The sequence below is a fragment of the Pelobates fuscus genome, chromosome 7, assembly GCF_036172605.1.
Source record: "Pelobates fuscus isolate aPelFus1 chromosome 7, aPelFus1.pri, whole genome shotgun sequence".
In the NCBI taxonomy this organism is placed as follows: Eukaryota; Metazoa; Chordata; class Amphibia; order Anura; family Pelobatidae; genus Pelobates; species Pelobates fuscus.
Genome location: NC_086323.1, coordinates 124,338,826 through 124,365,076, shown reverse-complemented (window position 1 = coordinate 124,365,076; position 26,251 = coordinate 124,338,826). Strand labels below are relative to the sequence as shown.

General features: G+C 43.5%; 2 protein-coding genes across 2 annotated transcripts in view; both read right to left on the bottom strand.

Annotated features, from left to right (window-relative positions):
• Positions 1–26,251, bottom strand: part of AMIGO3 (adhesion molecule with Ig like domain 3) — a 455,802-nt gene that overhangs the window by 25,382 nt on the left and 404,169 nt on the right. The gene's annotated exons all lie outside the window — the stretch shown is intronic.
• On the bottom strand, positions 8,601–10,534 carry GPX1 (glutathione peroxidase 1). Its single transcript, XM_063427462.1, has 2 exons — positions 10,272–10,534; positions 8,601–9,366 (listed from the first exon to the last, which is right to left on the bottom strand). The coding sequence occupies exons 1-2, from the start codon at positions 10,491–10,493 to the stop codon at positions 9,013–9,015; spliced, it is 576 nt and encodes a 191-aa protein (XP_063283532.1). The 5' UTR covers positions 10,494–10,534; the 3' UTR covers positions 8,601–9,012.

The following is a 26,251-nucleotide window of genomic DNA, read 5'->3' as shown; positions in this document are numbered from 1 at the left end:
TATGTATGTATATATATATATATATATGTATGTATATATATATATATATATGTATGTATATATATATATATATATGTATGTATATATATATATATATATGTATGTATATATATATATATATGTATGTATATATATATATATATATGTATGTATATATATATATATGTATGTATCTATGTATATATATATATATGTATGTATCTATGTATATATATATATATATATATATGTATGTATCTATGTATATATATGTATGTATCTATATATATATATGTATGTATCTATATATATATATGTATGTATCTATATATATATATGTATGTATCTATATATATATATGTATGTATCTATGTATCTATATATATATATATATATATATGTATGTATCTATGTATATATATATATATATATGTATGTATCTATGTATATATGTATGTATCTATGTATATATGTATGTATCTATGTATATATATATATATATATATGTATGTATCTATGTATATATGTATGTATCTATGTATATATATATATATATGTATGTATCTATATATATATATATATATGTATGTATCTATGTATATATATATATGTATGTATCTATGTATATATATATATATATATATGTATGTATGTATATGTATATGTGTGTGTGTGTGTGTGTGTATATGTATGTATGTGTGTATATATATATATATATAATAAATACACAAGATCCAGCGCACTCTCCTATCTACTAAACAGCAACTTCAATGTTGACAGATTTTATTAGTTTGTAAAAGTTTTTTTTAAAAACACCTAATCTAGGCAAAAAAATGGGGATTTAGTTACATTATATGATCATACATTGCATAAGCCTGCCACAACGTCAATGTACCCCATCTTTGGCAGGTCCTACTCTCACAGTCTAATGTCTGCTCTTATGAGATTAACCACTTACTTGGGAAAAAATTCCATCTGAGGCTCTCTGCAGTACAAGGCTAAATAGGGACCTGAGATGAGGCACCTGTAACAGGGAGGGGTGCAGAACCAAGGAGTTGGCTAGACTCCCAAATATATATAGGAAACATGGGGGGATGGTTGCACTCACCTAAACATGCTTAAATGGGGTGCTGCTGGGGGCCATATTATACAATAAATACACAAGATCCAGCGCACTCTCCTATCTACTAAACAGCAACTTCAATGTTGACAGATTTTATTAGTTTGTAAAAGTTTTTTTTAAAAACACCTAATCTAGGCAAAAAAATGGGGATTTAGTTACATTATATGATCATACATTGCATAAGCCTGCCACAACGTCAATGTACCCCATCTTTGGCAGGTCCTACTCTCACAGTCTAATGTCTGCTCTTATGAGATTAACCACTTACTTGGGAAAAAATTCCATCTGAGGCTCTCTGCAGTACAAGGCTAAATAGGGACCTGAGATGAGGCACCTGTAACAGGGAGGGGTGCAGAACCAAGGAGTTGGCTAGACTCCCAAATATATATAGGAAACATGGGGGGATGGTTGCACTCACCTAAACATGCTTAAATGGGGTGCTGCTGGGGGCCATATTATACAATAAATACACAAGATCCAGCGCACTCTCCTATCTACTAAACAGCAACTTCAATGTTGACAGATTTTATTAGTTTGTAAAAGTTTTTTTTAAAAACACCTAATCTAGGCAAAAAAATGGGGATTTAGTTACATTATATGATCATACATTGCATAAGCCTGCCACAACGTCAATGTACCCCATCTTTGGCAGGTCCTACTCTCACAGTCTAATGTCTGCTCTTATGAGATTAACCACTTACTTGGGAAAAAATTCCATCTGAGGCTCTCTGCAGTACAAGGCTAAATAGGGACCTGAGATGAGGCACCTGTAACAGGGAGGGGTGCAGAACCAAGGAGTTGGCTAGACTCCCAAATATATATAGGAAACATGGGGGGATGGTTGCACTCACCTAAACATGCTTAAATGGGGTGCTGCTGGGGGCCATATTATACAATAAATACACAAGATCCAGCGCACTCTCCTATCTACTAAACAGCAACTTCAATGTTGACAGATTTTATTAGTTTGTAAAAGTTTTTTTTAAAAACACCTAATCTAGGCAAAAAAATGGGGATTTAGTTACATTATATGATCATACATTGCATAAGCCTGCCACAACGTCAATGTACCCCATCTTTGGCAGGTCCTACTCTCACAGTCTAATGTCTGCTCTTATGAGATTAACCACTTACTTGGGAAAAAATTCCATCTGAGGCTCTCTGCAGTACAAGGCTAAATAGGGACCTGAGATGAGGCACCTGTAACAGGGAGGGGTGCAGAACCAAGGAGTTGGCTAGACTCCCAAATATATATAGGAAACATGGGGGGATGGTTGCACTCACCTAAACATGCTTAAATGGGGTGCTGCTGGGGGCCATATTATACAATAAATACACAAGATCCAGCGCACTCTCCTATCTACTAAACAGCAACTTCAATGTTGACAGATTTTATTAGTTTGTAAAAGTTTTTTTTAAAAACACCTAATCTAGGCAAAAAAATGGGGATTTAGTTACATTATATGATCATACATTGCATAAGCCTGCCACAACGTCAATGTACCCCATCTTTGGCCTTAATCTCATAAGAGCAGACATTAGACTGTGAGAGTAGGACCTGCCAAAGATGGGGTACATTGACGTTGTGGCAGGCTTATGCAATGTATGATCATATAATGTAACTAAATCCCCATTTTTTTGCCTAGATTAGGTGTTTTTAAAAAAAAACTTTTACAAACTAATAAAATCTGTCAACATTGAAGTTGCTGTTTAGTAGATAGGAGAGTGCGCTGGATCTTGTGTATTTATTGTATAATATGGCCCCCAGCAGCACCCCATTTAAGCATGTTTAGGTGAGTGCAACCATCCCCCCATGTTTCCTATATATATATATATATATATATATGTCTGTGGCGGACCATCTGGTACCCGACTGGGTACCTCCGCCAAGCACGCTTCCTAGCTTTAACCGGGACACCCGTAGTGCTTTAGTCCCCAGTCGCTGCAGCTTGACTGGGGTCTATCAGAAATTTCCCACCCTGGAACAGGTTTCTGTGCTACAGCTTAAAATGATCACGTTCTCCTGCAGAGTGTATAGCTGTCTCATCCAAACACTAGCCGAGACTTAGTGAAGGGTGGATAAGCACAGGTTTTATTGAGTGAACCACAGGTTTATATAGGAGTAATCACAACAGGGGGTCATCAAACAAAACAATACAAGTTACATTATATGATCATACATTGCATATGCCTGCCAACTACGTCAAAGTACCCCATATTCGGCAGGTCCTATCCTAGTAGCAGCCTAATGCTTGCTCTTATGTGATTAATCCACTTAATTGGGAAATACTTCCCACTGCATCCAATACATTAACACACTCTATATCCACTTTACACAATGCATTCTTGTGGGCTAGCTTACAGGCAAGCCCTGACGGCAGGCCCCCAGGGACATGGACCTTGAGCTCAAATTTCTGATTGCTACTCTGCGAAGCAGACTAATATCCTGCGGGTTTTTGCCAGGTACATTTTGGGGAGTGTGATCTGGAGTGTTCGTATGAGATAGTGAAGTTTGGGGGTCTGTATAATTTTAAGTGCCGTCAATCTGCCAAGCCAGGAGAAGTATGGCCCCTCCCATTTGTGCAGGGTGTCTGTAAATTCTTGGAGTAGATGTTTGTAATTGTGTTTGAAGTGTGTGTAAGATTTTTAGAGATTCTTAAGCCCAAGAAGGTGATGCAATTTGTGCGCCAGTCAAAGTGGAAGGAGCGGTGTCGTGCATTTGCGAGTTCAGGTCAAACAACATGGCCTGTGTCTTGGTTACATTCAGTTTATAGTAGGAATATTTCTCATAAGTTTTAATAGCTTTGAGGAGATTTGGGAGGGATATTAGTGGTTGCTTTAGAGTGAGGAGCACATTATACGCAAATAAATTCATTTTAGATTCTCTATTTCCCACCACCACTCCATGTATATAGCTGTCCTTCCGAATTGCTGCTGCTAGTGTTTCTAGCACCAACAACTACAGAAGTGGCGACAGCGGGAATCTTTGACGGGTCCCGTTTGTAATCTCAAAAGGATTGGACAGGAAACCTGAGTTCAGCACTTTTACAGCTGGTGCATGGTATAATGTTGTGACCACTAAAAGAAAGCTCACCGGCATACCAAATTTAAGTAATCCGCTTTCACGAAAACCCCAGTGCAGTCGGTCAAAAGCTTTCTCAGCGTCCAGACTTCACTGGTTCGTGTGTTTGAGGCCATACATTAAGTCTAAGACTTTCCTCATGTGGTTCCCTCCCTGTCTCCCTTGAACAAAGCCCACCTGATCTCTATGAATGATATGAGGGAGTATCTCCCGCAGTCTTGTGGTTAGGACTTTTGCAAAGCTTTTAGCATCTGTGTTTAAAACGGAGATAGGTCTGACATTTTGTGGGTGTATTGGTTGTTTCCCAGGTTTCGGGAGCGTAACCATTTGGGCCATTAGTAATTCTGGAGGTAACTTTCCTAGAGAAATGGCTTCGGTGAAAGCTTTTGCAAAGTGTGGAACTAGGAGATTTTGGAACTTTTTATAATATTGGTTGAAGAAATCGTCTGGTCTCAGTGATTTGCCTTGCAGTTATGATTGTATAACCCTATAATTTCGATCTGTTATTGTGGCGGCTAGGCAGTTCTGTTGAGCATTTGTTTAGGCGGATAGGGAGATTGACCCTAAATAATTGGCGATTTCTCAAGTTGTTGAATGTGTAGGTCTACATTCGTTTTCAAGATATACCTATTTGGAATAATATTGTGCGAATGTGGAGATGTCTCACGGGGCTAGAATATTGCTACCTTGCGGGTACAATAAACAGGCTATTTTTCGGTTTGTTTGTTGTTACTGGCAGGGAAACAAAGCCCGTAAGCTTCTAGTCTATTGGCTAGAAGCTTACTGGCTTTGTTTCCCTAGGAAATAGTGTGTGGCCTTTAGTCTAATAAGATAGTAACTTGTTTTGTCCATGGCTTGTTGATTGAGGAGCCTAGTGACCTGGGCAATTTGCTCACGTAGCGTGGATGTCATCTTATTTTACACTGTTAACTAATCTAGTTCGCTCTTCCATCTCTGCAACAGGAGGCGACAGTATTTTGGGAGATAGTCTGCTCTACAGATTAATAGGCCTCTAATTACAACCTTGTGCACTTGCCACACCGTGAAATGCCACACCATGTAAGAGCAGAAAAATTAAGAAACCACTGTGGTACTCCGCAGAAGTGGCCAAAATAATAAAACAAAAAGTTGGCATTTAGTAATTATAAAAAAAAAAACAGTGAGGAAGACAGACAGATTTACAAGATTAAGCAGAGAGGCAAATTAAAGAACCACTATAGGCACCCAGACCACTTCAGCTCAATGAAGTGGTCTGGGTGCCAAATCCATCTAGGGTTAACCCTGCAGCTGTAAACATAGCAGATTCAGAGAAACATTCAGAGGACATTAGCACTGAGGAAGGGCTTGTTGCCCGAAACGTTTGTTTATATTGTGTCCTCTAATAAGCTGCAGTAGCACCTGGGTGTGCACTACCTACTTGATGTGCAGAACTCCATTTTTTTGTCTATCTGCTTGTTACACTGTTGGAACTACAGTAAGGAGACCCTGCAGCTCGGATTTAACTGTTCATTACTGTGTTCTTTATCTTTGATAATCGGTGGGCATCACTGATGCCTCTGCCTCATCTTATGCATAGTGATCACTATGTTTACTATGTTAATCCAGCCTCTAGTGGCTGTCTCATTGACAGCCGCTAGAGGCGCTTCTCACTGTGATTTTCACAGTGAGAAGACGCCAGCGTCCATAGGAAAGCATTGAGAAATGCTTTCCTATGAACTGATTGAATGCACATGTGGCTCTTGCCATGCATGCGCATTCGGCGGATGACGTCGGAAGAGGGAAGAGAGTCCTCAGCATCGAGGGAGCCCGGCGCTGGAGAAAGGCAGGAATTTAACCCCTTCCTCCCCCTTCAGACCAGCGGGAGTGGGGCCCAGAGGGTGGGGGGGACTCAAAGACGCTATAGAGCCAGGAAACTGAGTTTGTTTTCCTGGCACTATAGTGGTCCTTTAAGTTATAAGAGCAACCAAATCCCACACAGAAGAGAGAATGGCAGTCAGTAAAACAAGGGGGATAAAACATTTTTTAGAGACATAAGTGGGAAAGTAAAACAAGGATTAGTTAGATTAAAAACAAGAGATGGAAGTTATGTATACGAGGATAAAGGTCTAGCTGACTGCCTTAATTAATATTTTTGTTCAGTATTTACAGATGAAAATGAAGGAAAGGGACCTCAGTTAGGAAAAAGGACAAATTAGTAATTTGTTACATGTGAGTTTACAGGGGAAGAGGTTGTATTTCAACTGTGAAAAGTAAAGACAAATAAATCAATGGGACCTGATGGAATACACCCAAAGCTATTAAAAGAGCTTAGTGGTGTACTAGCAAAACCATTAACAGATTTATTTAACCAATCATTGTTAACAGGAGTAGTCCCAGAAGATTGGAAGTTAGCGAATGTTGTGCTCATTCACAAGAAAGGTAGTAGGGAGGAGTCAGGCAACTATAGGACATAGTAAGCCTTACTTCGGTAGTGGGGAAAGTGATGGAAATCATGTTAAAGGATAGGATTGCTGAACATCTAAAATCACATGGATTTCAAGATCAGAGACAACATGGGTTTACTTCAGGGAGATCACGCCAAACTAATCTTATTGGATAACTAAAATAATAGATCAGGGTGGTACAGTAGACATTGCTTGCCTAGATTTCAGTAAGGCTTTTGACACTGTTACACAAAGAAAGCTCATCAATAAACTGCAATCTTTAAGTATGGATTCCAATATTGTTGAATGGGTAAGGCAGTGGCTGAATGGCAGGCAACAGAGGGTTGTAGTCAATGGAGTATATTCAAAGCAAGGTCTAGTTACCAGTGGGGTACCTCAGGGATCTGTACTTGGACGCATGCTCTTTAATAATTTTTATTCTTGATAGTGCAGAAGGTCTTGATGGTAAGGCATTCTAGAAAAATAGAATGTGACAGCAGATAAGAACCATCCGGCCCATCTAGTCTGCCCAATGTTCTAAATACTTTAATTAGTCCCTGGCCTTATCTTAAAGGGAAACAATCCGTTTTCCTGGCACTGGAGGGTCCCTCTCCCTCCCACCCCACAATCCCCGGTTACTGAAGGGGTGAAAACCCCTTCAGTCACTTACCTCAGGCAGCGACATGTCCCACGTCGCTGCCTGCTCCTCCCCCGCCGCTCCACCTTCTTCCTCCGCTGGCCGGTGGGCGTGACTGATCCCGCCCACCGGCCGAGGAGACCTAATGCACATTGGCGCACCCCATAGAAAAGCATTGAAAATGAATTTCAATGCTTCCCTATGGGGAATAGAGCGACGCTGGAGGTCCTCACACAGCGTGAGGACGTCCAGCGACGCTCTAGCACAGATAATCTGTGCTATGATGCAGGAAGTGACCTCTAGTGGCTGTCTAGTAGACAGCCACTAGGGGAGGACTTAACCCTGCAAGGTAATTATTGCAGTTTATAAAAAACTGCAATAATTACACTTGCAGGGTTAAGGGTAGTGGGAGTTGGCACCCAGACCACTCCAATGGGCAGAAGTGGTCTGGGTGCCTAGAGTGTCCCTTTAAGTCTAGGATAGTCTTATACCTATCCCACGCATGCTTAAAGGGAAACTCCAGTGCCAGGAAAACAATCCGTTTTCCTGGCACTGGAGGGTCCCTCTCCCTCCCACCCACCAATCCCCGGTTACTGAAGGGGTGAAAACGCCTTCAGTGACTTACCTGAGGCAGCGGCGATGTCCCTCGCCGCTGTCTCCTCCTCCGCGACGCTCCTCCTTGTGATTGCGTCGGCCGGTGGGCAAGACTGATCTCGCCCACCGGCCGAGGAGACCTAATGCGCATGCGCGGAAATGCCGCGCTTGCGCATTACGTCTCCCCCTAGGAAAGCATTGAAAAATCATTTCAATGCTTTCCTATGGGGGTTTGAGCGACGCTGGAGGTCCTCACACAGCGTGAGGACGTCCAGCGACGCTCTAGCACAGGTTTCCTGTGCTAGAAACTAGGAAGTGACCTCCTATGTAACATTGTATGTCAATTTATTTATTTATTAATAATAAAAAAGGCAATATGTAACAAGATCAGAGCTTTATTAATACCTTTGACTTCACGACCATTTGATCTCCTTGCCATAAAATGCAGGGAGATGCTGCTCTATTTGTGTACCACTCTAAATCAGACAAAACCCACATGTTGCAACATCTCCCCACTGGGAGATGCTTGCAGAAGGATCACTTCCCTTCCAGCACTTGCAGAAGCGCACAGTCATGATTTGTCCTTGAAATCAGACCATTTCCTCTGTGTTTTAAATAAGGTGCATGGGGTATATTCATTTCATTGCTCCCCACAGGAGAAGAGTGTTTATGTTGGCACCAAGGATATTTTGAATACAGGCAAACATGTAGGAGACCCACCATACCAAGTTAATACAATAAAAAAAAGAAAATATAAAAAACAAACAAGACTGCATTTTTTCCACAATAAGTTTTATTAGTAAATTATAAACCTTTCTCTCTGCTCACCTTTGCTAAACTAACTGCTCTCCCACTGACCACTTACAAGGTACATCAACCCTTCCTCTACACGTTTCAAGGAAAGGCATCATGAGTAAGAGTCAGAGGAGGTGACAGAAGCCAGCGCAGGAAGCACGAGAAGAAAGACCACAAGAAGAAGTGAAACTTCAGAAGTGATGCCAAGTCTGGCTGCAATGTCAGATATAACAAATTATAGCTTCACTCAAAAATGTCAGTTTAACAGAAACGCCAGGCGGGAGCAATATTACATTTTTGCAATGTTTTAGCACTATATTGCACAAAACAAATGGAGTGTTTTTTTAGCCACGTTGCAGCACAGACATTGCTACTCATTCTACTTTGACTTCTCATTTAGCAACTTCTCAATGTCCGCCTGGATGTTAACTGTTTCAAATCGGCGGCTGTATCTTTTGTATGGAACGCCATCAGCCCCAATAAGGAACTTCTCGAAGTTCCAAGAGATATCGTTCCGCCTCACCGGAGACCAGATAATGCACTTGGGGTCCACCATGAGAGACACAGAATCATCACTGGGATATGGAAGTTGCTCTTTCAGAAAGGTGAAGAGGGGATGCTCTTTTTCACCGTTCACCTCGCACTTCTCGAAAATTGGGAAATTGGGCTCGTATCCACCTCCAGGTCTGACATACTTCAGAGAGTTCAAGATCTCCTGGTTGTTGGTATTCTCCTGCATTAAATAAAGATTGGGATTTGTATGGAGAACTAGAACCACAACAAATTAAAAACAGTGTGCATTAAATATACTGAGGGCAATTTGAGGGACATTGAAATGGCACTGCAATAAGACAATCTTAGAAATTTCAATACAACCTAAATGATACACGAGACAGTAGGGACTATTGTTACAGAAACACCAGGCTTTTTTGTGTGGCGATAGACCTTTCACCACCAACACATCCTGTCATCATTAGAACATGACAGCGGATTAGGCATGTGAGAAGGTCTATGAGAGACCCACTAGATCTCCCATAAAAATTCTCTCGAACGCTCAGGCATGCAAGAGAGCACAAGTTTGTTTCTGTTAGGAAGTGGGGAAAAAAAGTGGCAAAGTAGGGTAAAAACATTCAGGTAAATATATCACCTAAAGAAAAAACGATTATAAATAGGATGGCGCAAATGAGAGAAGGATCTTAGTACATGCAGCAACCAACAAAAACAAATTCTACTGTAAGTTAAATATATCACCTAACCCATTTATCCACTAAAATCCAACCCAACTATTTAGACCTGCTGTGCAATACAAAACAAGCACTAGATATCACATTGTAACTATTAACAGTCAAGATTCTGCCAACTCCCATCATTCTGATCCAGGAAAGTTAAAGGCATTACATTTCACTGCATCTCTATGGGCCATGAGGGTTATGGAGGAGCACACCTCTGTACTGTATGGTTAATAAAACAAACACTGCTTCAATATAAGAAATATTAAAGAGGACTCAAACAATTACATAAAAGTACACTTCGGGAAACATTAAAGGCTCCCAATCCCCTGAATGATCATTTAATTTATCATAAATACATTACCCCTGTCACACATCACCTACCCGCCCTACCCCCGGCATCCCTTACCTGGTGTCCGAACTGGTTGCAGGGAAAGCCGAGCACTTGCAGCCCGTTGGGGCCGTGTGTGCTCTGCAGACGACTCATCTGGGTGTAATCCCGAACCGTCGTCCCTCAGAGCGATGCTACATTCTCTATGAGCAGCACTTGCCCCTTAAAACGGGAGAAGTTGAGGATCTCCCCTGAGCCCAGCAGGCGGGCGGAGAACTCATAGACAGTACGCACAGCCATCACTCCAGCAGCTCTCAGACAGGACTACATGGCGCCGGCAGGGAGGAGCTCTATATCTAAGGCCAGCATTCGATGACCACGCCCTCTCATAGAACGTTGACCCAGACTGGGCGGGGCCCTAGTGCGCTTTACAACTAACTGAGGACATGTGACTATAAATTATTTAAAGGGGCAACTTATTAAGAAAAGAAAAAAAAAGGATTAGTGTTTCATCCACAGCAGGAAGCCTGTCATGTACTTATGGCGTGCAAAACAGCTTCGTCATGATGCGCTGTTACTTCTCAGTGGAAAATTACCCTTTATTCATCTGCAAGGGCGTCCTCGCTAAAATGTGAATTGTGGGGAGAATAAATTGGAAATGCAAGGTTATCGAATCCACAGTATAACAGTAATGAGCTGGATAATAATGTTTTTCTTTAAAGCTATATCTGACCTAGGCTTTGAGATTTGGAAAATTCTACGCCTGCCACAATCTGGTATGTTTGTGTTTCATTTCATCATTTATTTTAACCAAATACTATAGGAGAGTGCTCCTCCAGGGGGAAAGGTTTCTGACATGTAGATTGGTTCTTAAAGGGACACTATAGTCACATGGACCACTTCATCTCATTGAAGTAGTTTGGGTGCAGTGTCCCTGTAACTTTAACCCCTTAAGGACCAAACTTCTGGAATAAAAGGGAATCATGACATGTCACACATGTCATGTGTCCTTAAGGCAGCCACCAATTAAACTCCGTGAAATTATGTTGGACGTCCTAACGCTTTGCATGAGGATGTTCAGCCCATCAAAATTCTACTAGAAAAGCATTGATTTAATGCTGCCCAATGGAAAAGTTTAAATGTGTGCGTGGCGCTTGCCACACATGTGCATTAGGTCCTCCATTGGCATGATGTCACTATAGGAGACAGAATCGGAACTAATGTATTTTGGACCTGGAATTAATGAAAGTGTTATAAGGGATTTTAACCTTTTCAACAAGGGGAGGCTTGCGGGGGGTTGTGTGTGAAAGCAGTGGAACACAATAGCATTAGGAATACAGTTTTATATTCCTAATGCTATAATGTTCAAGATTTTAATGCTAAATTATTACAAAAATTATAAAGGTATTGTGGGCCAACCACCATTAGGTTTTACAAAGAGATGGTGTAAGGCCATGCAAATATAAATACCTATAGAGCTGATATCTGTGTTTCTTTCTTTCAATCTCTCATTGGTTGAGATGAGTTCACTCAGTGGATGTACTGTATAACAAGGAAGTTGGATTGTGAAGAGGAAGGCAGAGTTTCTCTGCTGAAAGCTGTCAAACATTTTTTTTATTTACTTATTTTTATTACTCAATTTTTTCCTATGGGGATTCCAGTGACGCTGGAAGTCCTCATGCACAGTGTAAGGATGTCCAGCGTCATTTAGAAGACTGTGGCAAACGTACTTATGCCACGAGTTCCTGGAGGAGCCTGCTAGCTATCCTCCTGCCCAAGGACTATGGGCAATATACAAAGACCCTGTTCGTGAGTTAAATCTCCCCAGCCGCCATTAGCAGCTTTCCCTGGGTGCCCCTATTTCGGCACTTTCCTTTCATTCAAATGGAACCAAACACTAGCTCCTTGGCGGGCGTTCGCATGAAGAAACCCATGAATTGTCCTCAGCAGTACTTAGCCGCGATCGTTATGGAACTAAATTCAGCGTGAGGACTTTGTGGGTTCCCAGTCACCTCAGCGGGACTTAGAATGTTATGGAACTGTTTTCGGCATGAGGTGACCATGCGGCTTTATAAAAACTGCAATAATTACATGCTCAGGGTTATGGGTGATGGGAGTTTTCATCCAGACCATTTCAATGAGCTGAAGTGGTATGGGTGCCTACAGTGTCCCTTTAAAGCTATTAGATTGTGTATAAAATGCAGCATGAAGGGGGGCGGGGCCTGACTGTCAAAGAGAGCAGACGTGTCTATGTTGAGATCCCCCAGTGTTCTGCAATAAACAGCGTTTTAAAACCTGTTGCAGATCAATTTGGGGCAAAACAAGCAAAAGTCTCCACACCTGATACAACAGACATGCTGATACAACAGACATGCTGGCAAGTGATAAGTGAACTGTTGGGGTTTACTACCTCCACTGTGGCGAGTGCGGCCTAGGGTGCACCGGGCGGGAGTGGCGTCCGAACTCCTGGACTGGAAGTGCCCAGAGGCTGCTAAGCGGATGCCAGTGCCCCGTATCCCCCCCCCCCCCCCCCCACCTTGGGCCGGTGGGGGTGATCCCGGCCTACTCCTGGAGGGTTCCCAAACTTCGGAAAAGAAGCAAGTTGGGGACACGGGTGCAAGCGGATCACATTCTACCCTACCTAATATGGCGGAGATCGCGTGGATCCCTGGCGCCGACAAAGACCCCAGCGACATTCTCTCTAGGATAGCTAGACACTTCTCTAACTTCTGGCGGAAACTAGAATGCCTAATGCTCCAGCCCGCTCTGCCACATAAAGATGCCCACTTACCTAAACACTCTCCACCCAAGCCATCACCATCTCCAGCGGCACGAATCCCATCATGTCTGAGGATCAAGAGACGCACAGTGTCTAGCTTCAAAATGGTGCAGAGTAACCCACCGAAGCGCACACAAGCAGGACCGCAAACACGACCTGAAGAGCTGAGCAGCAACCCCCACAAGATACGTGACCCAACTTACTGGACTGAATCTTGGCAAGGCGACAAGCAGTGTGCCTCTTCACTTTGGGATGGTGTTGTGCCCCTAGCAGGCATAGGCTGAGACTGGCTCTGGGACTGATCTGTTAGGAAAAACCCTGGGTTACTCACTACAGCTGACTGACTGTCTCCAAGAATGTAATGAGGTGCAATTATTTGATGTTTCTGCCTATATGTTCAATATAGACAACTTTTTCTCTGTAGTCTCGCTGTCCACTGGATTCCAACTAGGGGCTCCTTCCAGAAGTAATAAGCCTGTCATACCTCTGTGTTTTTCTTTCCTGTTATTTTCTTATCTCCCTTTAAAACTGCGCAGCACACTTTGATCTTATGACTTTCCTACCATCAGCCTAGCTAGGTAGGTAAATGTAAGACGGTTTGTTATAGCTAGTCTGGGCCAGCATTTCTAGCTCCTTGTTTTAATCTTTAACCATTTGCCAACCCTCACACACTCACTAGCCCACACCATTAGAGAGCCCGAGCTTGCTGCAGAGGTGGGTCACCCTGTCCGAAGAATCACTTAGCTGTTTGAAACCTCGAGCCAAGCCCCTATATAATTTAGATTACGGGAACTGTCCCATTTAAGCTTGTACTTACATGACTTCCTATTCTTTTGTCAACATTTTCAATCTGTCTCAGTACCGACTCTATCTTATCTTATAGCTGACACGGAGATTTCACATGTGACTATTATACTTTATAATATAAAATGTGCACCGTCAATGTATGCGTAACACATGTTTATAAAAGTTGAACTGAACGGCGAGCAATTGCTGTTGTTGCATTGCATGCCTCTTTGTTTTTCATGAGCACTATAAAATAATTATATATAAAAAAAAAAAATGCAGCATGAATACGAATCTGTGTCATTTCTAATCCATTAAAGGAGAACCATGGACTTTGTAATACTCTACAGCAGGGGTGCCCATAAGGTAGATCCCCAGGTGTTGTAGAACTAAATTCCCATGATGCTTTGCATGACTTTAGAATGTAGTCCCAAATGAAACATGCCTGTATGCTTTCTTTAGGGGTTTATGAAAACAGCTTGTAAAAGTTGCAGACCTACTGTATGCAGCCTTTGCGTGCCCTTCCTCTCTCTGTCTGAAGGAGACTTTAGTCAGTGTTGTGAATACACTAATAATAGGCTGTGCATTGAGAAGCTTCTGTGTTGTAGGTGCACGCATTCATACAGAATCGTACAGCTTATTGAGAAGCCACTAGCGCCTGCTACTTCTGTTATCTCTGTGGAGCTAATAAATAGAACAACATGTTTCAGCCCCCAGTTATATCCTTTATCCTTTAAGCTGTGTTAGTACCAGTGATGTCCTTTTCAAATTCATCTATTTTGAAAAGCCATTCTTAAAAGAAACTAGGGTCTACTTGATCAGAGGTTGACCTTTCCGAACTAGTCTCTATTTATTCTCAATTACTATGTTGCCACAAAATACAATTTTTTCCCTTATGAACCCAATGATTGAGTGGTGTGCCACCTAGTGGTTTTGCATTAGATGTGGACTCTTTTCAACTTGACACAAGCATATGATAGAAGAATATTCTGCTTGCTGGGCAGTAGTTTAGAACTGCAAAATATTCCATTCCATAAGCCGTTTCTCTGGTCAACAATCATTCTGCAAGTTGAGGTACGATTGCCAGCTACAGACAATAGTCACCAAAACAACTTTAGCTTAATGAAGCAGTTTTTGTGTATAGATCATGTCCATTGCTCAATGCACTGTCATTTAGGAGTTAAATCACTTTTGATTCTATTTATACCACACATTTACTGCTTGTGACACACACAACCTGCATGAAAACAAAATGGTTTCATTTTCAATCAGATGTTAAAGAGAACTATTTAATTAAACAAAACTGCCACACAAAATATATATATTTAAATACAGTAGACCTCACAGGCTATTTACCTAAAAGGAATTCTATAATATTAGGAAAACAGATTTATATTCCTAACACTATAGTGCCCCCCCTACATCAGATATAAACATTTTTTTTAAAACAAAAACAACTTTATTTACTTAACCCAGGGCTCGACAAATCCCAGGCGCCAGATTGCCACGGCGACTAGTACTCTGCAGCTGCTCTCTGCTCCCTCGCGCTGTGTAACGATGTCGGGAGCCGGAATATGAAGTCCTTCCGGCCCCGGCATCATTACACAGCGCGAGGGAGCAGAGAGGAGCTACAGGCAGAGTACTGCTCCCTCGCATACAGGAAGAGAGCAGCCCCACTGGACCCCAGGAAAGACCCACTCAGCTCTCCCAAAGGTAGGGAGGCTGAGTGGGTTTCAATTCAAACAAAAATGTGTGTGTGTGTGTATGTGTGTGAGTCTGTCAAGTGTGTGCGTGCGTGTGTGTAAGCCTGTGTGAGTCTGTCAGTGTGTGTGTGTGTGTGTGTGTGTGTGTGAGCCAGTCAGTGTGTATGTGTGTGAGCGAGCCTGTTAGTGTGTGTTTTTGAGCCTGTCAGAGTGTCTGTATGTATGTGTGTGTTTGAGCGCCTGTCAAGAGTTTGTGTGTGTGTCTGTGTAAGCCTGTCAGCGTGAGTGTGTGTGTGAGCCTGTCAGCGTGAGTGTGTGTGTGTGTGAGCCTGTCAGCGAGAGTGTGTGTGTGTGAGCCTGTCAGCGAGAGAGAGAGAGAGTGTGTGTGTGTGTGTGTGTGTCTGTGCGCACGCGTGCGTTTAGGTACCTGCCCCCTCCGATCTCACGTGTTTTTACTCACCTTTCTTACTATTTCCCACGCCGTGCCAGTTTCGCTATGGCTGAGATGATCAATCTTTATGATCTCGGCTAAGGCAATGCTTTCCCTTAGGAAAGAATTTGGAGGATTTTGTGCATGCGCAGCAAATGTATCAATCTGCATCTCCTCATAGAGATGCATTACATTAATCAATCTCAATGATGAACATTCAGTGCCTCCATGCAGAGCTTGGAGACACTGAACCAGGGTGCAGCAATGTAAACTCTACCTTTTCGTGGAAAAGGCAGTGTTTACACTGAAACGCCTGCAGGGACAGGCCATAGACACCAGAACAACTACATCAAGCTGTAGTGGTTCTGGTGACTATAGTGCCCCTTTAAGTATTGCACTCTCTCGTTGAAAATTACTGGCTCCTAACTTTTTTAGCTGGCTCCTATATTCCAAACAAATTTGTCAAGCCCTGACTTAACCCCTTAAGGACACAAGCAATTTTTGCATGTTTTGCAGTGTGTGTTCAAACTCAATTTGCATCTCTCTCATTTATTGCACCAACACATATTATATACTGTTTTTAGTGGACAAAAAGGGCTTTAATTTGGCTCCACATATACATATATAAATTCTTATTAATTATAAATAAAAAAAAAAAAGCCAACATATGGGGAAAAAACTAAAAAAAACAACCCTTTTTTCACAGTTTAGACCAGGGGTAGTCAACCTTTTTCTACCTACCGCCCACTAATGCATCTTTCTTGATGGAAAAATTTCCTTACCGCCCACCAGTTTTCGCGCAAGTGCGAAATATTTTTTAGAAAGGAGGGTGTTTTTAAAAATAAAATAAATGTACGTACATTTATCTTTTTATTTCTACTTTATCCATGTTTATAATGTTTTTTAACTTTATAAAGTTTAATGAGAAAAAGTAAATTGAAATTACCTTTACTAGTGATTAATGAGGTCCTTGAGGTTGATGCTGCGAGACTAAATATTATCTGGTTCGATTTTCGTAAGGTGGATAGGGGGGGCTGTAAGGTGGGTAGGTGTTCTGTAAGTTGGGTAGGGGTTCTGTATGGTGGGTAAGGGTTCTGTATGGTGGGTAAGGGTTATGTATGGTGGGTAGGGGGACTGTGAGTTGGTATGGGGGCTGTGAGGTGGATAGGGGGGCCATATAGTGGGTAGAGGGGCTGTAAGGTGGGTAGAGGGGCTGTGAGGTGGGTAGGGGGACTGTGAGGTGGGTAGGGGGACTGTGAGGTGGGTAGGGGGCTGCATAGTAGGTAGGGGGACTGTGAGGTGGATGGGGGACTGTGAGGTGAATAGGGGGGCAGTATAGTGGGTAGGGGAGCTGTGAGGTGGGTAGGGGGGCTCTATAGTGGGTAGGGGGTTGTATAGTGGGTAGGGGGGCTGTGAGGTGGGTAGGAGGGCAGTATAGTGGGTAGGGGAGCTGTGAGGTGGGTAGGGGGGCTCTATAGTGGGTAGGGGGCTCTATAGTGGGTAGGGGGGCAGTATAGTGGGTAGGGGGACTGTGAGGTGAATGGGGGGCTGTATAGTGGGTAGGGGGACTGTGAGGTGGGTAGGTGGCAGTATAGTAGGTAGGGGAGCTGTGATGTGAGTAGGGGGGCAGTATAGTGGGTAGGGGAGCTGTGAGGTGTTTAGGGGGGCTCTATAGTGGGTAGGGGCTGTAAGGGGGGGTAGGGAGGCTCTATAGTGGGTAGGGGCCTGTGAGGTGGGTAGGGGGCCTGTGAGGTGGGTAGGGGGCCTGTGAGGTGGGTAGGGGGCCTGTGAGGTGGGTAGGGGGGCTGTGAGGTGGGGAGGGGGGCAGTATAGTGGGTAGGGGGGCAGTATAGTGGGTAGGGGGCTGTGAGATGGGTAGGGGGACATTATAGTGGGTAGGGGGCATTATAGTGAGTAGGGGGCATTATAGTGAGTAGGGGGTCAGTATAGTGGGTAGGGGGGCTGTATAGTGGGTAGGGGCAGTGAGGTGGGTAGGGGCAGTGAGGTGGGTAGGGGGGCTGTGAGGTGGGTAGGGGGGCAGTATAGTGGGTAGGGGGGCATTATAGTGGGTAGGGGGCATTATAGTGGGTAGGGGGCATTATAGTGAGTAGGGGGTCAGTATAGTGGGTAGGGGGGCTGTATAGTGGGTAGGGGCTGTGAGGTGGGTAGGGGGGCTGTGAGGTGGGTAGGGGGGCAGTATAGTGGGTAGGGGGCTGTGAGGTGGGTAGAGGGACTGTCTGTGAGGTGGGGGCATTTGAATGGTGGGTAGGGGGCTGAAAAAGGTAAATACCTTTCAGGGTCCTCTTGGTATGGTGGGCAGCTTCCCAGTAACATGTGTGGGGGTGGAGCTTGTGGGCGGGAGGCAGAGCTTCTGTTTGGGGGCGGGGCATGCGACCGGAATGATTTTAGAGTGTGCAGGGAGACTGAGAGGTCTCCCTGCAGCTGCTGGCAGCCACACCAGCCCCCAGCTCCTCCCTCCTTCCTCCTTCCTCCCCTCGGACTGACAGGCTGGCACAGTCTGAGGGGAGGATTAATCAGAATGATTAGGTCTGTCAGCCCAGCCCCAGCCACACCAGCCCAGCCACCCACTCTCTCAAACAGAGGATTTAGCCGCCGAAATCCCTACCGCCCACCTGGAATCCTGAAACGCCCACTAGTGGGCGGTAGGGACCAGGTTGACGACCCATGGTTTAGACAATAATAACGTTTGCATAATATGTCCAGCTTAGGAAAAGTAATTCAAAATAAATTAATTCAGGTGTCCATGTATATTTATATATGCGTAGGATTTCAGCTTATTTTGAAAGTTACAGGTCACAAAATACAAGGACTAAAATTACATTTCAATGTGAAACAATTTTAGAAGTTGGTATGTTTGTCTTGTAGGTTTAGTAGCCATCACAGAAAACAAAATTGCCACGAGAGAGAGAGTGTATATATAGATATCACAGGCTATTTACCTAGTTATTTTGACACTTTTTACATAGTCATTTCATTGCCAATCTCTGCTAAATATTGGAGTAAAATTGTGTTTTTGCTCTATTTTGGCATATACACATATAACAAGTTTCATTTTTTTTGTAATGTGTATTTCGCAAAGCTGGTGTGTGCTATTCCTGTACAGAACTCCATATTGTGTTCAGCTACATCTGCTGAGTACAATGATACCCCCATTGTATGCATTTGGCATTGTTCTGTGAAGCTACAATTATTATTATTATGTTTATATAGCACCATCAAATTCCACAGCGCTTTACAGTGGGTCGACGAACAAACATGAAGTTGTAACCAGACAGGAACAGAGGGGTTGAGGGCCCTGCTTAATGAGCTTACATGCGAGAAGGAGTGGGGTAAAGTGACACAAGAGGTAAGGAAAGTATTAGACTAGTGACAGTTGCAGAAGAGGAATCAGTCAGGAGCTATTAACAGTTTAATTGATACGCTTTTATGAAGAAGTGGGTTTTTAACGATTTTTTGAAGGAGTGGAGACTGGGTGAGCATCTAACGGAGGAGGGAAGCGAGTTCCACAGGAACGGTGCAGCCCTCGAGAAATCTTGAAGGCAAGCATCAGAGGTGGGAGTATAGACAGAAGATAGACGTAAGTATTCTGACTTGGATTGATGTGATAGTGATCTAACCCTTGTGAGACCTCTGTGCTTGGCCTGTATAAGCAGATACGGTCACTGCGGACAATCCTCCTCAGATAGCTGAACTCACCAATACTGGTTTCAATTCAAAAGCTGGTTTATTCTGAACATGACACAACAGGAATACAGCAGAATGAATGGATTTCAGTATTATGCGGTCAAAAGATGATGCTTTCCTTAGCTTAACATGTGGAAAACAAGAGTCCCAGTTTCATGAGGCAAATGTCAGTCGCCATGACACCGGAAGTACAGCAAGAACAGGGCGGAGTTCACATAGCAGGAAATGATGCAAGATGCTGACAGGAGGAACAAGAGCATTACCAAAACGGGCCAGAAGGTGGCAGCAAATACCTACCCATAGAAAAATACAAGGTAATTAAATCACAGAATATGCTATGTAAATTGCATCTACAATAACGAGAATATTAACTGTGTAACAGCACACTCCCCGTCTGACATTGTAAATGTCACTATTTTATACCATAACGGTAGTTATACAGGTGCAAATAAACAACAGTGCAATTTTGCTTGATGTCTTGAGAACGTGAAAAACATAAAGAAAAAATCATGCAAAAAAATGCAACAACTTCAAGTTAACATTAACGTCCAAGACTCTTCCTTCTTGAAGTCAAAGGTAGGAACAAACAACATACGCAAGTAAGTTCATTCTCCAAAGGGTAAGAGCAGAATAAGTTCAGTGATAGGTCTGATGAAGGTCTTTACAGTCTCTTGTCTTGAACCTTCACCTCCACCTTGCGTACCTTGCCATCATCACTAGGAACACTCTTTATAATAAGTCCCATAGGCCACTCGAGTCTCCCAGCTTGTTGATCCTTGAGCAGAACAAGATCTCCAACTTTAATGTTAGGATTTGGGTGTTGCCATTTCCTGCGTCCTTGTAAAATACTCCATCTTCCAACGATTCCAGAAGCAGTTGGCGAGGTGTTGCACTCGCTTCCACTGGTCATAGTGCAAGTTTCCTGAGTTAAAGTTTCCGGGTGGGACAGGAACAGACCCAAGCTTTTGGGTAAGCAGAGTAGTAACAGTCCCACAAAGTTCAAGCCTAGGGATTGTGTGCTCTGGCTTAGGTGCTAACTTAGCTTTCCCAAACAGAAACCCTATGTGGACTTGATTAGAAGAGTCTCTTACCTTGAGGTAGGCAACAGCCGCTATAGCCTCAGTTGATGCATCTGAGAAGATGTGAAGTTCTTTTCTCTGACTTGTAGTAAGAGAAGCTGAATTGTAGCAGCGTGGTATATGGATTCCATCTAAGGCACGTAGAGATTGTTTCCAGGACTCCCACTTAGGAAGCTTGTCTGATGGCAGTGGAGCATCCCAATCTTTAATAGTCTCTGAGAATTGCCTAAGCAAGGATTTGCCTTGTATGGTAATGGGAGCAACAAATCCCATTGGATCATATAGGCTATTTACTACTGACAGAACACCACGCTTGGTAAACGGCTTGTCTGTAGAGCTGACTTGAAAGCCGAAGGTATCCTTTGACAAGTCCCACCGTAGGCCCAGACTTCTCTGTTCAGGTGGCATGTCCATTCCAAGATTAAGGTCTTTAAACCCTGTGGCATGATCATCAGGTTGAAAGGCTTTCATGACGGCAACACTATTTGAGGCAATCTTGTGTAGTCTGAGGTTAGCCTCAGAGAGCATATCTTGTGTCCTCTTGAGCAGATCTATGGCTTCTTCATCTGTAGGTAAAGACTTAAGCCCATCGTCAACATAAAAGTCTCTCTCAACAAAGTGTCGAGCGTCACTGCCATACTCCTTTTCTCCTTGAAGGGCAGTCCTTTGTAAACCATATGTTGCAACAGCGGGTGAGGGACTATTCCCGAAGACATGAACTTTCATGCGGTATTCTATGATCTCATTGTCCATGTAGTTGTTACGGTACCACAGAAACCTTAGGAAGTTCCTATGATCTTCGCGTACAATGAAGCAATGAAACATTTGCTCAATGTCGGCAGTTATTGCAACTGGCTCTCTTCTAAACCTCATGAGTACACCTACAAGGTTGAAAAGTAGATACAAGGTGTGATAAACCACAACTATTTTAAAAAGGGGGGGCAGCTACATACATATAACAAGCGTCTGAAACTGAGTGGAAGCTCAAAAGTCAAAATAGTATGTGCGCTCAGAGTAAATACAATATGAAATGCGTAATAAATTTATTGAGTAATAACTCAAATAAAATCACTTTATAAAAATAAATCCATATAAATAAATCAATCAAGACATACAATAATAGGATAATAAGAATAAAAAATAAAAATAAAACCTGAACCCACTGTTTACAACAGTGCACAAATGAACTCTATATTATAGATACATTTTATGCATAGTGTAAAGCAGGGGTAGTCAACCTTTTTCTACCTACCGCCCACTAATGCATCTTTCTTGATGGAAAAATTTCCTTACCGCCCACCAGTTTTCGCGCAAGTGCGAAATATTTTTTAGAAAGGAGGGTGTTTTTAAAAATAAAATAAATGTACGTACATTTATCTTTTTATTTCTACTTTATCCATGTTTATAATGTTTTTTAACTTTATAAAGTTTAATGAGAAAAAGTAAATTGAAATTACCTTTACTAGTGATTAATGAGGTCCTTGAGGTTGATGCTGCGAGACTAAATATTATCTGGTTCGATTTTCGTAAGGTGGATAGGGGGGGCTGTAAGGTGGGTAGGTGTTCTGTAAGTTGGGTAGGGGTTCTGTATGGTGGGTAAGGGTTCTGTATGGTGGGTAAGGGTTATGTATGGTGGGTAGGGGGACTGTGAGTTGGTATGGGGGCTGTGAGGTGGATAGGGGGGCCATATAGTGGGTAGAGAGGCTGTAAGGTGGGTAGAGGGGCTGTGAGGTGGGTAGGGGGACTGTGAGGTGGGTAGGGGGACTGTGAGGTGGGTAGGGGGCTGCATAGTAGGTAGGGGGACTGTGAGGTGGATGGGGGACTGTGAGGTGAATAGGGGGGCAGTATAGTGGGTAGGGGAGCTGTGAGGTGGGTAGGGGGGCTCTATAGTGGGTAGGGGGGTTGTATAGTGGGTAGGGGGGCTGTGAGGTGGGTAGGAGGGCAGTATAGTGGGTAGGGGAGCTGTGAGGTGGGTAGGGGGGCTCTATAGTGGGTAGGGGGCTCTATAGTGGGTAGGGGGGCAGTATAGTGGGTAGGGGGACTGTGAGGTGAATGGGGGGCTGTATAGTGGGTAGGGGGACTGTGAGGTGGGTAGGTGGCAGTATAGTAGGTAGGGGAGCTGTGATGTGAGTAGGGGGGCAGTATAGTGGGTAGGGGAGCTGTGAGGTGTTTAGGGGGGCTCTATAGTGGGTAGGGGCTGTAAGGGGGGGTAGGGAGGCTCTATAGTGGGTAGGGGCCTGTGAGGTGGGTAGGGGGCCTGTGAGGTGGGTAGGGGGCCTGTGAGGTGGGTAGGGGGCCTGTGAGGTGGGTAGGGGGCCTGTGAGGTGGGTAGGGGGGCTGTGAGGTGGGGAGGGGGGCAGTATAGTGGGTAGGGGGGCAGTATAGTGGGTAGGGGGCTGTGAGATGGGTAGGGGGACATTATAGTGGGTAGGGGGCATTATAGTGAGTAGGGGGTCAGTATAGTGGGTAGGGGCAGTGAGGTGGGTAGGGGCAGTGAGGTGGGTAGGGGGGCTGTGAGGTGGGTAGGGGGGCAGTATAGTGGGTAGGGGGCTGTGCGGTGGGTAGGGGGGCATTATAGTGGGTAGGGGGCATTATAGTGGGTAGGGGGCATTATAGTGAGTAGGGGGTCAGTATAGTGGGTAGGGGGGCTGTATAGTGGGTAGGGGCTGTGAGGTGGGTAGGGGGCTGTGAGGTGGGTAGGGGGGCAGTATAGTGGGTAGGGGGCTGTGAGGTGGGTAGAGGGACTGTCTGTGAGGTGGGGGCATTTGAATGGTGGGTAGGGGGCTGAAAAAGGTAAATACCTTTTAGGGTCCTCTTGGTATGGTGGGCAGCTTCCCAGTAACATGTGTGGGGGTGGAGCTTGTGGGCGGGAGGCAGAGCTTCTGTTTGGGGGCGGGGCATGCGACCGGAATGATTTTAGAGTGTGCAGGGAGACTGAGAGGTCTCCCTGCAGCTGCTGGCAGCCACACCAGCCCCCAGCTCCTCCCTCCTTCCTCCTTCCTCCCCTCGGACTGACAGGCTGGCACAGTCTGAGGGGAGGATTAATCAGAATGATTAGGTCTGTCAGCCCAGCCCCAGCCACACCAGCCCAGCCACCCACTCTCTCAAACAGAGGATTTAGCCGCCGAAATCCCTACCGCCCACCTGGAATCCTGAAACGCCCACTAGTGGGCGGTAGGGACCAGGTTGACGACCCATGGTGTAAAGAGTATCAACCGGCTGCCTAATAGATGATACAACAATAAAAAGCAAAATAATAACAATATATACGAAAATGTGCACCAGAATAAAGTATTGGAATAACTAAACAAGTGTGAACAAGTAAAGTCAAACACTCAAATATGTAGTATGAAAAATAATAAATTGATTAAATACCTGCCTCGGTGTGGGCCCCCCACCGAGGTATATATCATGAGAATCCGTACTGGAAAAAAACAAAGTTAAATGAAGATTGAGTGATGAAAATTGCAGAGAGTTCGAAGTAGCAGACCTCCGTTAGATGGCAATAGAGGATGCCGCGGTCGGGATCTTCGAAAAAGACCGCGGTGTAGATATAACCCACAGGTGCAGCTGATGCAATGCAAACAAGCTGGAGACTGATACCGCGGTCGGAGCCTTCACAAAAGACCGCGGTATAGAGGAAAGAAAGCAGCGGTCAGCAAGGACCGAAAAACCCTCCTTCCAGAGGTCCTGAGCAGGATACACTAAAGGACTCTCTTGAACAAAAAATAATAAAATAAAAATAAAACAATAACTGAAAAATGAGGATAAAATAAAAAGTCGGCAGCCGGGAAAACAGCAGGTCCAGAAGTAAACTAAAGCCACATCTACGCGTTTCGTCCCACCCACGGGACTTTATCAAGACTAAGTAGCTGCAGACAGAACTGGATTTAAATACCCTCAGCAATTAAGTAATTAAACATTAAAGGAAAACACCCTAATTCAGGGAAATTGGTCAAATACATTTAACCAGATAACTGCAGTTTATATGCATATGTGTGTGAAAAGCAATTTATAGAAACATATAAAGTATATAATCTATAATAGTTAGGCATCATAATATAAATAGTTAGATAGGAATATTGACAAGAAATATGAAATACAAAATCCAAAGATATACGAAATCCAACCACGAGAATTCAATTACATCATCAGATACATTTCAAATCAAATACATTTAACCAAATACAACCAAAAAGGTTTGAGCGCACACACACACCAAACAGGAGTGATTACCTGGGGTATAGCAAATAGGTATCTCCTCCTTAGTACACAATGATAGGGTTTGACAAATGGAAAATCCCTATATAAAAAATATAAATACAGAGAAGGACATAGTGCAACCTGTATAGTATATACACTTAAAAGTGAAAATTTGAGATGGAATCACTCACACTTTTTTGAGCCGTTTAGAAGTAGGCTCAGGACTTATACAGCTTTCATGTCACTTAAATGGGACATGCACATTTACTGGAATCCTCAGGCCAGTTCCCCTTAGGTCCCAATGATCATCAAGTTTGGAGTCAGGAGTCAGGAGTCAGGAGCCAGGAGCCAGGAGCCAGGAGTATCAGGATAGTAATTTATTTTAACGGATAGTTAAAAGATAAGTAATAAAAAGCAATATTGCACACACAACGCGTTTCAACCAACTAGATGTGGTCTTCCTCAGGTGCTCTTCTAAGTTACAATAGATAAACCACAGTTTATATAGGGGAATCATTACCTGCTTAATTAAACAAATTCACAGCACTTGTATATGTAATTACCCTTATATGGTCCGGACCGGATGTGATCTGCCACCTCCAATATGGCTGCACATCCGGTTCGGAAGGGCATATAAACAGATTCAATATACCATATACAAAAAACAATCACCAGAGACAGTCAATACATCCTATCCCCATCACAGTCAGCTACCATGATATGATAAAATCATGTGTGACTGTGAAAATAGGTATATCTAGGGTTCTTTCGATGTTCCGTTTCGTCACTTCCGGTGACGTATCCAAAAATGGAGTCCGCCTGTCGCGTCACTTCCGGTGACGCATATATTAGCCGAGCCCATCAATCTTGCTTCTGGTATCATAATGGGGAGGCGGAAACACTCTCTTCGTTCTCCTGGGAGTATAGGAGTGTCCATTTTTGCTTTGAAGATAAGGTGGCCATCTTAAGAGTGGGCAAACAGTCCTCTTATGAATGATTTCACACGCAAGGCACATATTGCGTATAAATAAAAGAAAAACACAAAATATACATGTATTAATACCAACATCCACTATACACATAGGCCTTATAATCATAAACCCTATTTTCGGGAGAATACACCTGTGAAATCTAGGAAGACCTCTCAAACGGAAAGATTGAGATCCGATTTCCCTGGACCTGCGCCACTTCCTCAGAGATGGAGCAGGTTCAGAGAAAGAAAGACCTCCTATAATAGGAGAAGAAGCCCTATTAGGAGTAACTCTCCATATATACCCCTTAAAAATCGGTTTGAGGCTCTTAGAACTGAAACTAGGGAGGATGTTTTTTTAGGGAACAGAATGGGGAGAAAAACCCCGATAAAAGAAACCCCA